This window comes from Acanthochromis polyacanthus, chromosome 8 (genome assembly GCF_021347895.1).
Source record: "Acanthochromis polyacanthus isolate Apoly-LR-REF ecotype Palm Island chromosome 8, KAUST_Apoly_ChrSc, whole genome shotgun sequence".
In the NCBI taxonomy this organism is placed as follows: Eukaryota; Metazoa; Chordata; class Actinopteri; family Pomacentridae; genus Acanthochromis; species Acanthochromis polyacanthus.
In genome coordinates, this window is record NC_067120.1 from 7,646,844 (window position 1) to 7,660,583 (window position 13,740).

General features: G+C 44.0%; 2 protein-coding genes across 2 annotated transcripts; one reads left to right on the forward strand and one right to left on the reverse strand.

Moving 5' to 3' along the window:
- Positions 1–333: 333 nt before the first annotated feature.
- fnbp4 (formin binding protein 4) lies at positions 334–9,994 on the reverse strand. The gene is made up of 17 exons (XM_022213769.2): positions 9,852–9,994; positions 8,924–8,995; positions 6,779–6,903; positions 6,263–6,437; positions 6,010–6,157; positions 5,685–5,847; positions 5,232–5,576; positions 4,935–5,127; positions 4,683–4,822; positions 4,498–4,602; positions 4,055–4,188; positions 2,896–3,065; positions 2,428–2,705; positions 2,195–2,312; positions 1,216–1,409; positions 961–1,118; positions 334–863 (listed from the first exon to the last, which is right to left on the reverse strand). The coding sequence occupies exons 1-17, from the start codon at positions 9,973–9,975 to the stop codon at positions 776–778; spliced, it is 2,730 nt and encodes a 909-aa protein (XP_022069461.2). The 5' UTR covers positions 9,976–9,994; the 3' UTR covers positions 334–775.
- Positions 9,995–10,330: 336 nt separating this feature from the next.
- Positions 10,331–12,784, forward strand: LOC110964909 (seipin-like). The gene has a single exon (XM_022213770.2). The coding sequence runs from the start codon at positions 10,331–10,333 to the stop codon at positions 11,573–11,575; it is 1,245 nt and encodes a 414-aa protein (XP_022069462.1). The 3' UTR covers positions 11,576–12,784.
- Positions 12,785–13,740: the final 956 nt, after the last annotated feature.

Genomic DNA, 13,740 nt, shown 5'->3' on the forward strand with positions numbered 1-13,740 from the left:
CCAGGTGCAGAACAAAAGGGGTGAAGGTTCTGAGATGTAGAGCAGAGTCAATGCAGAGATTCAGAGATGTATCAACAGTAAACTGGCAATTTCTGCATTGTTAAGGCAGATAACGGTGAGCTGCAGGCGGTAACCGACACTGCCAGGAATGTGGTAGGGAGCAATAAAAAGGATGCTGGTTACATCCAATTTTTAACAGCTGTGAGGCTGTTTTACAGAGAACCCAAACTTTCACATTTTTCTGGGCTAATGGAGGCATAAACCTGTGAGTAATTGACGCAACACTGATAGGACACTTGGGTGAAACTGTATATTGTATATAAAACAAATCGATAGCTTTGGAAAAACTTTTTAATAACTTTTTACAAAATATACAGTTCACTGACACACCCTCCCTTTTCACAAACATGGCTTTTCCTGTTATACAGTCTATTTACAGAGTTGTAAAAAGGCTCAATAAAATAAACAGTCCCGCCAAACAAACTGTGGTGGTCATCTACATGGGTCCATACAAAATGGTAGCGAAATATCAATAAACTGATTAACTCAAGACATTTGGCACATTTACAGTCGTGGCTACAAAAAAAAGAAAAAGGACATTCAAACCCTTCTGTGAGAATGGCCTGCCATGTAAGGGCTTTTAAATGTCTCCATCATGAACGCAGTAAGTCCACTGATCTCTAAACTAAAGTTAAGCTGGGGAGGATGACCTGATGGCAATGCTTGGAGTGGGTTTAAAAACACTGTCTGGGTGGGGTAGGACCCAGGCTGGGTGTTACGTGCTGTTCATCTTCCGCTTCTTCAGGCGTTCCCTCCAGTCTGCGGGAAGTGCCTCAAAGTTGGCATTCTTTGAAGCTTTTCCTCTGTTGAATAAACGACAGAACAACAATCACTTTAAAAAAAATCTGTGCGACTCAATACAATGAAACCTTAACTTGTCTGGAAACTCCAGAAACATACGTGACGAGTTGCTGCTGCTTCCACTCCTCAATACTCTTCTTGTTGAGCTGCTCTCTGTCTTCATCACTGGAGCTGCTCTTCTCTTCCTCATCCAGCTCTTTCTGGATGCTCTGCCACTTCTTCACCAGCGAAGGCATTTTGGTCTTACTCTTCTTTGACTATAGAGAGAACACAAGTTGAAAAGGGAACATTTGAGCTGCATGTTCCTAAAAAAAGTAATATGCTCATTTTAAACTTTCTATACCACTGACTAACCTTGTCTTTTTTGGCTTTCTTGGTCTTGTCTATGGGCAAAGCTTTGGCTGAAGGAGGTTCGAAGGGTGGCTGGGATGGTGGCAGTGGCGGTTGAGGAGGCAGGGCTGGGACAGGTGGGGCGGGAGGTTCACAAGGGACCAGAGGGGCAACGACAGCCGGCACACCCCAGTAGGCAGCTGCTGACATTAGAGGGGCTGCAGACAAAGAGAAACCTTACAGTTGTCAGGGAATTACCACAGTGTAGATAATTATCTGAATTTATGTATAAATATATGATAAAACATAGCTAGGTTTTTATCTAAACCACATCTGAGACATAAATCACTGCATCACTCTTTTCACTTATTTACAATTTAGGTTGTAACCTAGCTAGTTTCTGGAGGTTTATTTCTCCTGTCACATTTTTTTTTTTGCTGCAATATAAAGTCCTGCACCTCCGGTGAAACACCACATCCACGGCTACAGGCAGACAACTCAAAACTGCCTTTGTGGTAGTGTAACAATGTTACAATGCCATAAAATTAAAGTTAAATTTCTTTGATAATTTAATTTTACAAAAATTGGGGGAAAAAACTAGAATCAACATGTACAGCATTTCTTTTAAGGTACCAACACGAGAACCAATATGAGAAAATAAATGGTGAATATGACACATACTGTATTTTTTGCATTATAAACATTGTTCCACAATTGACTTCTATCTGCTCTGTGCAAAGGTAGTCGAGAGTTCAGTTTATGTCATTTCACAAATGAGGCGTTCAGGGATTGTTGGAAACCTAAAAATCAGCAAAATATTGCTGTTTTACAGTTTCTTGTTATGATAAAAAAGTGTAATTCTGGTGATTCTATAAAATATAACATGACTGGTGTTCAGAGGGTTAATAAAAGCTAACTGAAGTCGACATTGTTTCTGTCTAAGTAAGTTAAACATGCACTGCATACAGTAGGTTGTGTAGTGAAGTTTTAGTGTATTTTTCACCTGCACTGGCTGCTGCCTGGGTGTAGAGAATGGGACTGCTGCCAATAGTAATGGATTTATTCATCTGACCAGCCTTTCGTTTCTGACCCTTCCCCAAGGGACCCGACGACTCAAAAATCTGTGTGAATGACAAGAAATACAATAAAAACAGCTGAACTCCTTCATTTCGTATTTACACATGTAGCGTGATCAGGTATTGCGTTTAGTCGAGTACAGCTGGATCCCACCCACACCTTTGTGCCGGCGGTGCCAGGGGGCAATGGCGGCCTCCCGCTGCCGTCTTCCTCTGTTCCAGGGGCTGGAGGCTCCTCGTCATTATCGTCATCCATCTCCATTTCCACCTCCATGATCTCTCCGTCACTGTCAGGAGGGGGAGGAGGGGGCGGCGGAGAGTCTGGGGGCAGAGGCGGAGGCGGGGGGCAGTTGGAAGGGGGAGGAGGGCTGTCAGGGAGTGGAGGTTGGGATGGGGACCAGAAGGAGGGTGCACTGGGTTGAGGAGGTGGTGGTGGCGCTGCATCAGGAGAAGATCCAATTAAATAAAACACAAGAAGTGAGGACATCATTTGTCACATTAGTACTGAACTAATAAAGCACAACCACATTCACTGGACATTATCTGACAAGCTCAACAGAAAACCCACTGATGCACATTTTTACAGCCAGTTTAATACCATTTGCAGCAGCTGTAGGAACAGACTGACCTGTGACTCCACCAGCAGATGGAGATGGTGCTTTGGGCTCCCCTTGGCTTGAAGTCTGTGTCTGGGTACCTTGGCTGCTTTTCAGGTCCTCCTCCTTGTCATCCTCTGTTGGGAAATCCCACTGGGAGGCACCAGTCCGGTCCTTCACATAGAAGTATCGCCTGTGCTCTCTAAAGAGTGGGACAACAGAGATAGAAGGCAAGAGTCTCAACCGCTGGCCTTAAAACTTGCTGAGTGGCATGATACCCTGGGACTGTGGGGCAAGGGAGTGGACATAATGGCCACAGTAGGGGGGGTAGGAATGTTGGTAGGACAGCGATTTTAGCCGTCCTGAACAAGGGCCCAATTAGAGTGTGGTTATGGATGTGGATAGGGAACCCACCTTGCTTTCAAGAATAACAAAAGCAAAAACAAATCATCTCTAGGTCCTGAAAGTAGCATTCAGCAGCTCACACCATGGTTGTCATATTTGTTCTGTTTTAGACAACCATTCCCTCCCAGACACAGGAAGACGCCAGGGAGGAAGCACCATCAACATCATCATCATCATCATTAACAACCGTAGGTCAGAAAATAAGCACACAGTCAATTCATTTTACATCAGAAAGAAGAAATTAAAAAACAGGAAGACATATGAAATAGAGTTGGTCTGACCTGCTGGATCCCGTCATTGCTCCATCTTCACCTTTTATTTGATGGGTGACACTCGCAGCTTCCAGGGCATCACTCTGTCTGCATTGCATTCAGGGGGGTTGCAGTCCTGTAAAGTGCAAAGCTCTCCCACGCAACCAACCTCCCTACCATACACCCCTCCCAAATTTTCCACTGACTGGACCCATAATCAGTTTACAAATGCCCTCACAACAAAAGGGCGGAAGAGTCTGTCAAAGGGACAGGGAGTCATCTCTGTGGCAGGTTTATTTAACAGGAAGCAGGCTGGCCCAGAGTGGATGCTGCCTTATCAGTACGTGCAAGGACTGCATCACAGAACCCTGAAGAGTCTGTTTCTGGGAAGTATTTTGATCCACTCGGACTGGTTAAGCTTCTCCCCAAGTTATGTTACAAAGTCTGCAACCTCGGCACTGAGAGGGGTGTAGTCACACGGTAAGACCTTTGGGGGCGAGGGAGTTTAGAGATGTGAAAGGTAAGGAGCGCGTACCTGTCCCAGTGGCAGGACCAGCCTTTAGGGGCGGCGTTAAGTTCGTAATATTTTATGTGTTCGGCAGCTTCCTGCAGCCTGCGGCGAAGATAGACCCCATTCAGAGCGCCTTCCCTCCAGTCAGCAATCCGAGTCTGGAAAAAAAGAAAATGGCAAAAAGAGAAAAGTTAGGAACAGAGATTAAAGACAAGACAGTAGAAGTGAAGAGATAAAGAGACAAAGACTGATGAGCCACAGAATAGATGAGTTACATGCAAGAATAATTACAGTAACTTTCCAAAATGACACCTTATGATGGATCATTATGAGAATTTTAAATATTAAGTACTACCACACGCCAGTGCAAAATTAAATGAAAGAGAATTAAGTGTTAAATATTTTAGAAGTCGCACAGGGATAACTGGAAGCTAGGATAATATTGCTTGGAACTATGGTATTCTCACCTCAGTTTGTAGCAGAAGCAACTGAAAGTTTGAGATCGCCTTTTTGTTTATTCCCAGGAACTCCATCTTGCTGGTTAAGGTGTTGGCCAGTTCTCCAATCTGAAACTACATTTTTTCAGCGTTAAAACCTGCCTTAAAGAGATTTTAATAATTACTATACTTAGTAATAGTAACATTGGAGGTACCTTGAGCTCAGGTGTTTCCACTTTGAGCTCAGCTGTGTCCCCATCTTCTTTTGCAGGAGGTTGTGAAACCGTTTTGTCCTCAGAACTGTCCACTTCCTTGTTCTCGCCGTCCTCAACACTTTCTAAGACTTTAGGAAGCGCTACAAGACACAAGACAGAAATCTAAGTATGGAGGAATTTAACAAGCAGTTTAATCCACTCTGGTCATTTATATGATCCTCCATTTCAATGAGTGTAAACTTCTGAACTGACCCGTCTCTGTGTTGTCAAGTAGGTCTGAGCTTCTGCTGTTAGAGTCGGGGCTAGGAACACAAGGGAAGGCGGTCTTCCACCGGTTCTTCTTCAGCAGGACACCACGAGAAGCAGCGGCTTCTTGGCTAGTCTCAGAACAAGGACTGGAGCCCCCAGCGCTCACATCGCCCTCCTCCAGAGCCCGGAGCTCAGCCTAGGAGTCAGATTAAAGTTAGATCACTGTGACATCCAAATGTGCCACTACTTGTCAAAAGTAGTTGATGCCAAACTGCACACAGAACAGCATTATATCCCCACCTTTTTCCTCTCCAGAGCCAGTTCCAGCTCCATTGTGTCCTCCTCTGTCTCTTCTTCAGCTTCCGAGTTGTCTCCAGACTGCTTCTTGGTGCACTGATCCTTCTGCACGCTGGGGGCCTGGTCTGAATCCCGAAGGGGTGTAGAGGGGGATCCTGCAGGCCGGACACCCTCTCCATCAGAATCCAAACTGTTGTCAGTCTCGTCCACACTTTTAAGCAGTCTTTTTCTCCATTTTTCTTCTGCTTCTTTCACTTCAGACGGGATCAGAGGGCCAAGAAGAGAGGCAGCCACTCCCCGACGCTCCTCCTCTTCACTCGTGAGGCCGACAACGCTCTCAATAACCTCCTTTTAGGCAAAAACAAGATGTTGATACACTTAAAATCATAGTAGCAAATCTTTATTGACACAGAAGCATGCTGATTCACATTTTTACTGGGATTAAATGAAACTCGCCTTTGCTTTGGTCTCTTTAGCTGCTGTTGGGGCTGCACTGGCAGCAGCAGCAGCAGCAGCAGCAGCAGCAGCAGCAGCAGCAGCAGCAGCAGCAGCAGGGGCAGCAGCTGCTTCCTCTGTGTAATAACCCGCATGGGCTGTGCCATTGCCATTGACACTAGAGCTATAAAGAAAATACAAAACAATTCACAGCAGGAACAAAATGAAGACAATGAGTTGTGTGCTTTAAATCATATGTACAGTGATTTTATCAGGATTCCAGAGATACTTGTGCTGTTTACAGTCTTGTCATAAGATTCAGAGCCTGTAAGTCATTTTCTACTACCTGTTAGAATAACGTTCCAGGCTTTGCACTTGATCAGCTAAGTAGTGTGGCAGCTCCCAGGACACCTCATTGGTTGTTGTGTTCCAGTAGTAGTAGCAGCCAGAGTTCTCGTCCCATACCTCCTGCCAGTCTCCCATCTCTACACCCACTGGAACACAAGCAGGAGGATGAATATGCTGCTATTCTAAGGGTGGCTACAAAAAAAAATATGGAATTATTGTTGCTAAAGAAGGACATGTGTCTCCATAGTTACCTCCAGCTAATGAGTACTGAGTATTGTACTCAAACTCTGTGCTTTGTTGGTTCTGTCCTTCGACGGCAGGCGGCTGCTGAGCGTTAGCATCCGGTCTGGGTGGGGTGGCATTCGTAGCTGAGGGAAGAGACGTCGCATCATCTGCAGTTGGCTGAGTTGTGATAGCATCAATTTCCTTGGAGGGAAGAGAGGCAACAGGAATTTATATTCTTTTCAAAAGTTCGTTTTCAGTCACAAGAATGATCACTCTAAGGGTAATCGTAAAAGAAAAACCAAAGCCTGACGTATGTGTTGACTTTCAAATGCCATATTATCCAAGACAAATTGGTCTTGCAGATCTAATTACACTCTTTCTTTTCTGTCCACAACTGCATGTTATGAATGGATTAAGACAGCTGTTTCAAATCTTATGAATTAATAGCAGATTTATAATTATCCAAAAGCATTATCTTCTTAAAGACAACATTAGCCTGACATTAACAGTGAATCAGTGTAATATTAAATCATTATACGTACAGCCATAAAATTGGCCAGTGTGCTGTCAATGTCAGCTGACTGGTTGTGTTGAGAATTTGTAGTTGCACGGTCTCCAGCATCTTCTTCATCACTATCCTCATAGGCTCCAAGCAAGGACAGACCCTCTGTATGTGAAGAAAAAACAACTTTGACCTCAGGCTAAGACGATTCCTCGAATTATTCAAGTAATTTGATTATTAAAATTCCTCGAGGCTTCGTTTAAGCCACTGTATACTGGAACCCCAGCTCACTAACTGGCCGAAGGGATTTTAAATTTGATGGGACGCTTCTATTTTAACCAGCGCAGCTTTTCTAGTGTTTACTGCATTTAGCAGATCAGAGGCCTGAACTACGAAGGCAGTTAGATAAACCCACGCTTTTTTTGTGAGAGTCGGCTCGACAAAAACTAAAACCTCAGTCAGAGTTAACAGGTATTAAGGTGGCTTTCAACTTTCTCTGTTAACTCAGGCTTTCTGCTTCAAATTCATCCACACAAACAGGAGCATTTAATGCATCATTTGACTGCTTTTCTGTACAAAATGAGCCGATCGTGTTCAGCTGCTTCAGTCAAGATTGTTTTAGTGGAGAACGATGAGGAATAGAAAAATGTATTGCTAAAAAGTTGCGACTGGAAATGATGTCAGACCAGATTGCTGGTAGAAAACTGTTAAAGGTGCGTTAATGTTTTTATTTTACCGATCAATGCAGTTGATTATTTCTAACTGACAGCTGCACAATAAACTTCATATACTCAAACATGATATTGTATTCAAGTGCATGTAGGTCTGATACTGTCTCATAATGAAGGAAACTAATGCTACTGACTGAATATTCTCTAGAATCAATACAGATAAACTGATCAGTTTTCTTATTTGTGCTCTATCAGCTGCAGTACTAGCAGTTTAAACAGACCAAGCATATAAACAAATTTACCGTATTTTCACGACCAAAAGGCGCACTGTACCAAAAGGCGCAGTCTCAGTTATGTGTGCCATTACTGTATTTAACACACACATAAGGCGCACCTGATTATATGGCGAGGGTTTTATATACAATCCACGCCCACACTTCCCCCTTTAACGTTCTCATAGTGTCCTCTACTACGTCGGTCTTACAACAACAACACACACACAAGCATACAAGTGTGCGTATTTAAAAATAGAGCGAGAGCAAAACTGAGTTTGGTTGTGCTTTATTTAAGTATTGATTACAAAGTACTAACATTTTTTTAATCAATAGTCGCGGGCATGGTAAAACACACGGATTAAACAAGCACACAAGTGTGCGTATTTAAAAATAGAGCGGGAGCAAAACTGAGTTTGGTATTCACATTTTTTTTTTTACCGGTAATCGTCATCAATCAAACCCATGGAAGTCCTCATCCTCTGTTTCTGAATTGAACAGCTGCGCTAAACCTCCATCAAACATGCCAGGCTCACTTTCTTCACTGTCAGAGTCACTTTCCGTGCCGTGCGGCGCCTCGGAAATGATGCCGGCTTTTGCGAAAGCTCGAACAACAGTGCCAGCAGACACGTTAGCCCAAGCATCTACAATCCATTGGCAAATTGTGGCGTAACTCGCCCGGCGCTGCCTTCCACTCTTAGTGAAACTGTGGTCTCCATCGGTCATCCATCGCTCCCACGCCGCTCGCAGCCTTACTTTGAACGGCCGGTTCACACCGATGTCCAGCAGTTGGAGTTCCTTTGTCAGGCCTCCCGGAATGACAGCAAGCTCAGAGTTCATTTGCTTCACTTGTTTTTTCACATCGGCTGTGAGATGGGCACGCATAGAGTCACAGATCAACAGCGATGGTGATGCGTGGAAAAAACCACCTGGTCTACGTCCGCCTTACAACAACAACAACACACACAGGACGCACTGCACCATAGGGCGCGCCGCACAATTTGAAGAAAATCTAAGACTTTTATGTGCGCCTTATAGTCGTGAAAATACGGTATGTGATTTCTGTATCACCAACTAAACACATGTGGGATTTCAATACTCCTGTACTATGCTATGTATGTAGAATACATCTCAGAATACTCGATTATTAAAATAAAGGATATCTGCAACCCTATTTTGATCAATCAAAATGAAAACCTTTTATGTCCATACAGCAGCTGAACATCCTCACAGTCACCTCACCTGTAGCCTTTACTGCCGGTGCCTTCATGTTTGTGTGTCTCACAAATCTGTGTCCATCACCGTCTTGTTCATCTGCAAAAACATCAACAAAGAGTTTAAAGTTAAGCTTCTTCTATTTCTCAAGCAAATTAGGCAGCTGCTGATATTCCTAATATACAGTCCCCTACTATCTGACCGATAATGTTACCAACTATTTCAAGGGTTGGTCATCCAAACTACCAAAAAAAATTACAACTGTTAATAAAATTGTTATAATAACTTTTAGAATGTGCAAATATCCCTCTGATTCATGGCTAAAACTGAAAACCTGGTAAACAAGAAACAACTTTACATATGATTACAACAATAAATGGTTGTAAATAAGGCACTTTCACCTTTACTCAATCTAAATAATGTGGAACAAGGGCTGAACACAAAAACAAAGTAGAAAGACATTGCTTTGCCTAGACTAAAGTGTTTATATTCACATTACGCCCCAACAACCAGAAAATCCTGTAATTTTAGGGTTAAAATATTAAATTGTCTGGATTTGGCTGACCACTTAAATGCTTCAAGAGCCTATCGACGCCTCTGATCGTGGACAAAGTCAATAAAAGTGTTATGTGGGTTAATTACTTTTAGGTTGACTGCTTCTTAAGCCTGTTTTGGCAGGCCAGCCTATGGATGCTTACCAAACTCTTCGTTTGCTAACCGCTAGCTTAGCGCGCTAGCGTGTAGCCTAAAGTCGATCCTTCAAATGAACGAATACAGATGTCGTGAGCTAAAACTGTCACTTTGATATTTCTTGGGGACATATTATGTTAACAAACCCGACAGCTAGCTAAATATGGTTGTTTTGTTCAATCAGCTTGCCCATCACACATCGACCATTTAGCACTAAGCTAGCTTACAACTAACATGCTACAGAGCTAACGTGTTTCTAAAATACCGTCGGATCCCGAGGCCGCTTCTTCTCTCTCTCCTGCATTCCCACTGCGGCTCCCAGGAGGAGATAGCTGTAGTATCGTTCTCCGACCGACCGTTCCTCCCGTTAGGCGACTTTTCTTCCCCATCTCCGGCTCTTTGTGTGTCTGTTAGTCCGTTTGTCGGCCTGCTCTCCTGTCACTGTGGCACAAAGGAGGGGCTGAACTTCCGGGTTGTGGGGTCATGTTGTGTGTGTGTAGCTCTATATTTGACTGTTAGCTAAGTTGCTAACAAGCTTAAACAGCCTCCGAGCGAGTCAGGAGAGAACACAACGTTCCACCTTCACAGCTCCAGGATATTTAATGGTTTGTCGAGTAGCTTCTACCTGGCTAGTGGACCAAACTAACCTAACACTCGGGCTCCGGGTGTGAAGCTGCTTGAAGAGACTTAATATGGGAAGCGAAGATAAACGATTATACAGTTTTGTAGGGGAGCCACCCACTGATGTATGAAAACACGGAGCCGCCTCAGTGGCATCAGTCCACGGTGCTCGGAGGAGGCACAACTGGACAAGCCAGGACTGGAACAAGGTCCGGACCAGACACGATGGGGGGAGCAATGGGACCGGTCCTCCACTGGCTACACGATGTGGCGGCTGTGACTCTCCTCAAAGCCCGGCGGACTTTACTCCAAGCTGCCGTCCTGTTCTGCGTCCTAGTTCTGCTGCTCTGGGTGTCCATCTTTCTCTACGGGAGTTTCTACTACTCCTATATGCCCACTGTGAGCTTCTCCACACCTGTGCACTTTTACTACACCTCGGATTGTGGTGCCTCAGATTCAGCTCTCTGCTCCTTCCCCACAGCCAACATCTCTTTCATGAAGAACGAGAGGGATCAGGTGATGGCCAATGGTCAGCCCTACAGAGTGTCCCTGGAGCTGGAGATGCCAGAGTCACCGGTGAATGAGCAGCTGGGTATGTTTATGGTCAAGATGTCTTGTTACACCAAGGGGGGACAGACTGTCTCATCAGTGGGCCGGTCTACCATGCTGCACTACCGCTCCAACCTCCTGCAGACCCTCAACACTCTCCTGTTCTCTCCTTTCCTCCTGACTGGGATGACTGAGCAGAAGCAGCTCATAGAAGTGGAGCTCTTCTCCGACTACAAGACGAATGCTTATCAACCCACAGTCGGTGCGGTCATTGAGATCCAGTCCAGACGGGTGCAGATCTACTCCTCCCAGCTTCGCATCCATGCCTACTTCACTGGCATACGATATGTCCTGTACAACTTCCCCCTGACGTCTGCGGTGATCGGCGTAGCCACCAACTTCGCCTTCCTCAGTGTCATCGTGCTGTTCAGCTACCTGCAGTTTGTGTGGGGCGGACTGTGGCCTCCAGACCAGGTGAGAGTCAAGGTCATGATGGGAGATGACACCCGCATCCAGCAGAGGAAGGAGAAGGCCCGGAAGCGCATGGAGAAGGAGAATTCGCAGAAGGAACTCGGTGCCCCTATAGTGATCGGAGCTGTGAATGAGGCGTCTGATTTCAGTGGAAGTGACACCACGGCAGAGCAGTCATCAAAGAGCCCCTCTGTGATCCCGGACGCCTCTGAGGATGATGCGCCAGACGACAAAAACGAGGAGTCTCATGATGCTGAGGTGAACAACAGCTCGTTGATTGAAGGTCTGCCAACCCAACCTGGTGAGATGGCACTTCGGCAGAGACCCGGACCCTGGATGAGCCTGTGAACCACGCCGCCTTGCACAGTGTCCTAATGTCTCATCACTCCTCAGCAGCTTGAATGTGATTCAGCAGACATTGATAGTTATTGTTTCAGTTGAGCTAAATTCACACGCATGAAAATATGTTACCTGTGTTGCTTTTTGCTAGCAGTCTTCAGCTTATTGTCTTGATAACAGTTTACCTTGTTGTGACTTTGACCTCTGTTCATTTTTCTGAATGCAGCGCTGTTACGTTAAGTGTCACATTTGTGCCATTTAAGTTTTGCTGGTGCCCACATCAGGAGGTGCTACATTCCAGTTCTAGCTTGTCTTGCAGTGTTGTCTGTCATCAGCAATAATTTAACACGCCCTTTTAAGAACCTGCTTGTGTTTTTTACTGTCGTGATCTCTGTTAGGTGCTGTTTCCTCCCATCGCACCAACATTCCCATAAGAACCCAGTCACTCTATTGATTGGAACTCCAGGAAATTAAACCCGTTTTTGAGTGAAGATGCCCTGCAGTCGGAATTAAGATGTAACTGCTCGTGATGCCTTTTTCTCAGAGGTTTTTTTCAGAGTGATTAGATTAGGGAAATTTGCCCCGAAAAGGAGTCTTTGTTTTTAGTAATGTCAAAGAAAAAAAAAGTGGATTTAGTCCAGACGGACAGATTAAAGCAGTTTATTGTATTTCTTGTTTTTCATGCTAAATAGATGTTCTGTCTCAGTGTGACTTACTGCTGGGGCATGTTTCGTTAATGCTTTAGCAATTTTCCACAGTTGGTGTTCATTCCATGAAACCTTTGGAGTTAGTGTTTGCTTCTGTGCAGTTTGCACTCGGCACTTTGAGGTTCTAAAATGCTATTTATTTTCTGTTCATTACAACGAAGCACCAAGACATTTTAGATGGGTCTTTTAAGTAATATATGCTTACTAATAAGTGTGGAACATGTCTGTATTTAACATTAATGAGCATACAGTATTGGAAGGATGAGTAAAGTTACTGTTTTGAAGTAAATGGCACTTGAATTGGAGGTGATGCAAGTTGTTTATGGCTCAACCTCCACTTCAGGGGACCTTTGGGTTTAAGTAAGTTTATGTGAGGAACTGTGCAAGGGGTTCATGCAGGAGTTTGTACCAAAGATATTCTTTAATATGATGCATTCATAATCTGTCATCCTCTGAAGATATGAGTAAATGTTGCACATGCTTTGAACAAAATAAATAAACCTAGATCTTTTTGCTTCTCTTTCTTTACTTTTTCTCTACTACATAAAAAAGCCTCTAAACAGAACTGCTATCTGTAAAGAAATCAGATGATCTTGCAACTTGAAAATAGAGTTTGCAGAAAAATCCAGCAACCTGTGTGTGATTCTGACACTCAAATATGAGAACCTTTATGTGAAAACTTAGCGTCAAACACATGAAAAATAGCTCATTTGTCTTTCAGTGGCAGAGCAAAGAGGAACACATGGCCCAGAATGACAGGAAGTAATACATCCAGTTTTGTGTTCAGGGACTGAGTTGTACAATTTGCAAACAGAAACCAAATTCATGAAATTAACTGATGTATGAAATGATGGGAAGGTTCTGACAGCCACATAATGACACTGAAAGCTTGTGTAAAGCCTGAAATCTGCTTCTATGTTGAGATAATTAGGACTTCTGTATGTGCACAGAGTAGGCGTGTTTGTGCTGTCTTTTAAGCAAAAGTCAGGTTTGCAAAAATAGCGCAAATTCAGAAGAGGCCTCTCGTTGTAATGACACCAAATCCATGGAGAGTACATGGATTCAGGCAGGGCCGGCCCTAGGACTTTGGTGGCCCTAAGCAAGATTTTTTTTGTGGCCCCAAAACATGCACAGGGCAACTACCAAATCACGTGCACAGCTTGTAATTGGGTTAAAACACACATGCACATGATTAACAGCAAATATTTATTTTTTTAAAAATGTATCCTAGACAGGGACAAAATGTGAATCACACACTTATTGTGGTGTGGCCCCCTCGAGTGGATGTGGCTATAAACAACGGCATAGAGTGTTTATGCCAGCGGCCGGCCCTGGATTCAGGTGCATTAGGAGACAGCATAAGAGAATTGGGAGTTAATCTTTGAATTACTGTATATCTGAATAATAAAACAAAAAGATGTTGCCTCAACGTCTGAAAATACTGAAAGTGGTTGGTGTGTTTTACAG

Bases quoted from the DNA above. Each gene is read 5' to 3' on its own strand.
- fnbp4 (XM_022213769.2), bottom strand. From the start codon at position 9,975: ATGGGGAAGAAAAGTCGCCTAACGGGAGGAACGGTCGGTCGGAGAACG. The intron at 8,996-9,851 runs GTATTTTAGAAA...ATGTTTTTGCAG, and splicing joins AGCGGCCTCGGGATCCGACG to ATGAACAAGACGGTGATGGA. The intron at 4,603-4,682 runs GTACCTCCAATG...GAAAAAATGTAG, and splicing joins TGGAAACACCTGAGCTCAAG to TTTCAGATTGGAGAACTGGC.
- LOC110964909 (XM_022213770.2), top strand. From the start codon at position 10,331: ATGTATGAAAACACGGAGCCGCCTCAGTGGCATCAGTCCACGGTGCTC.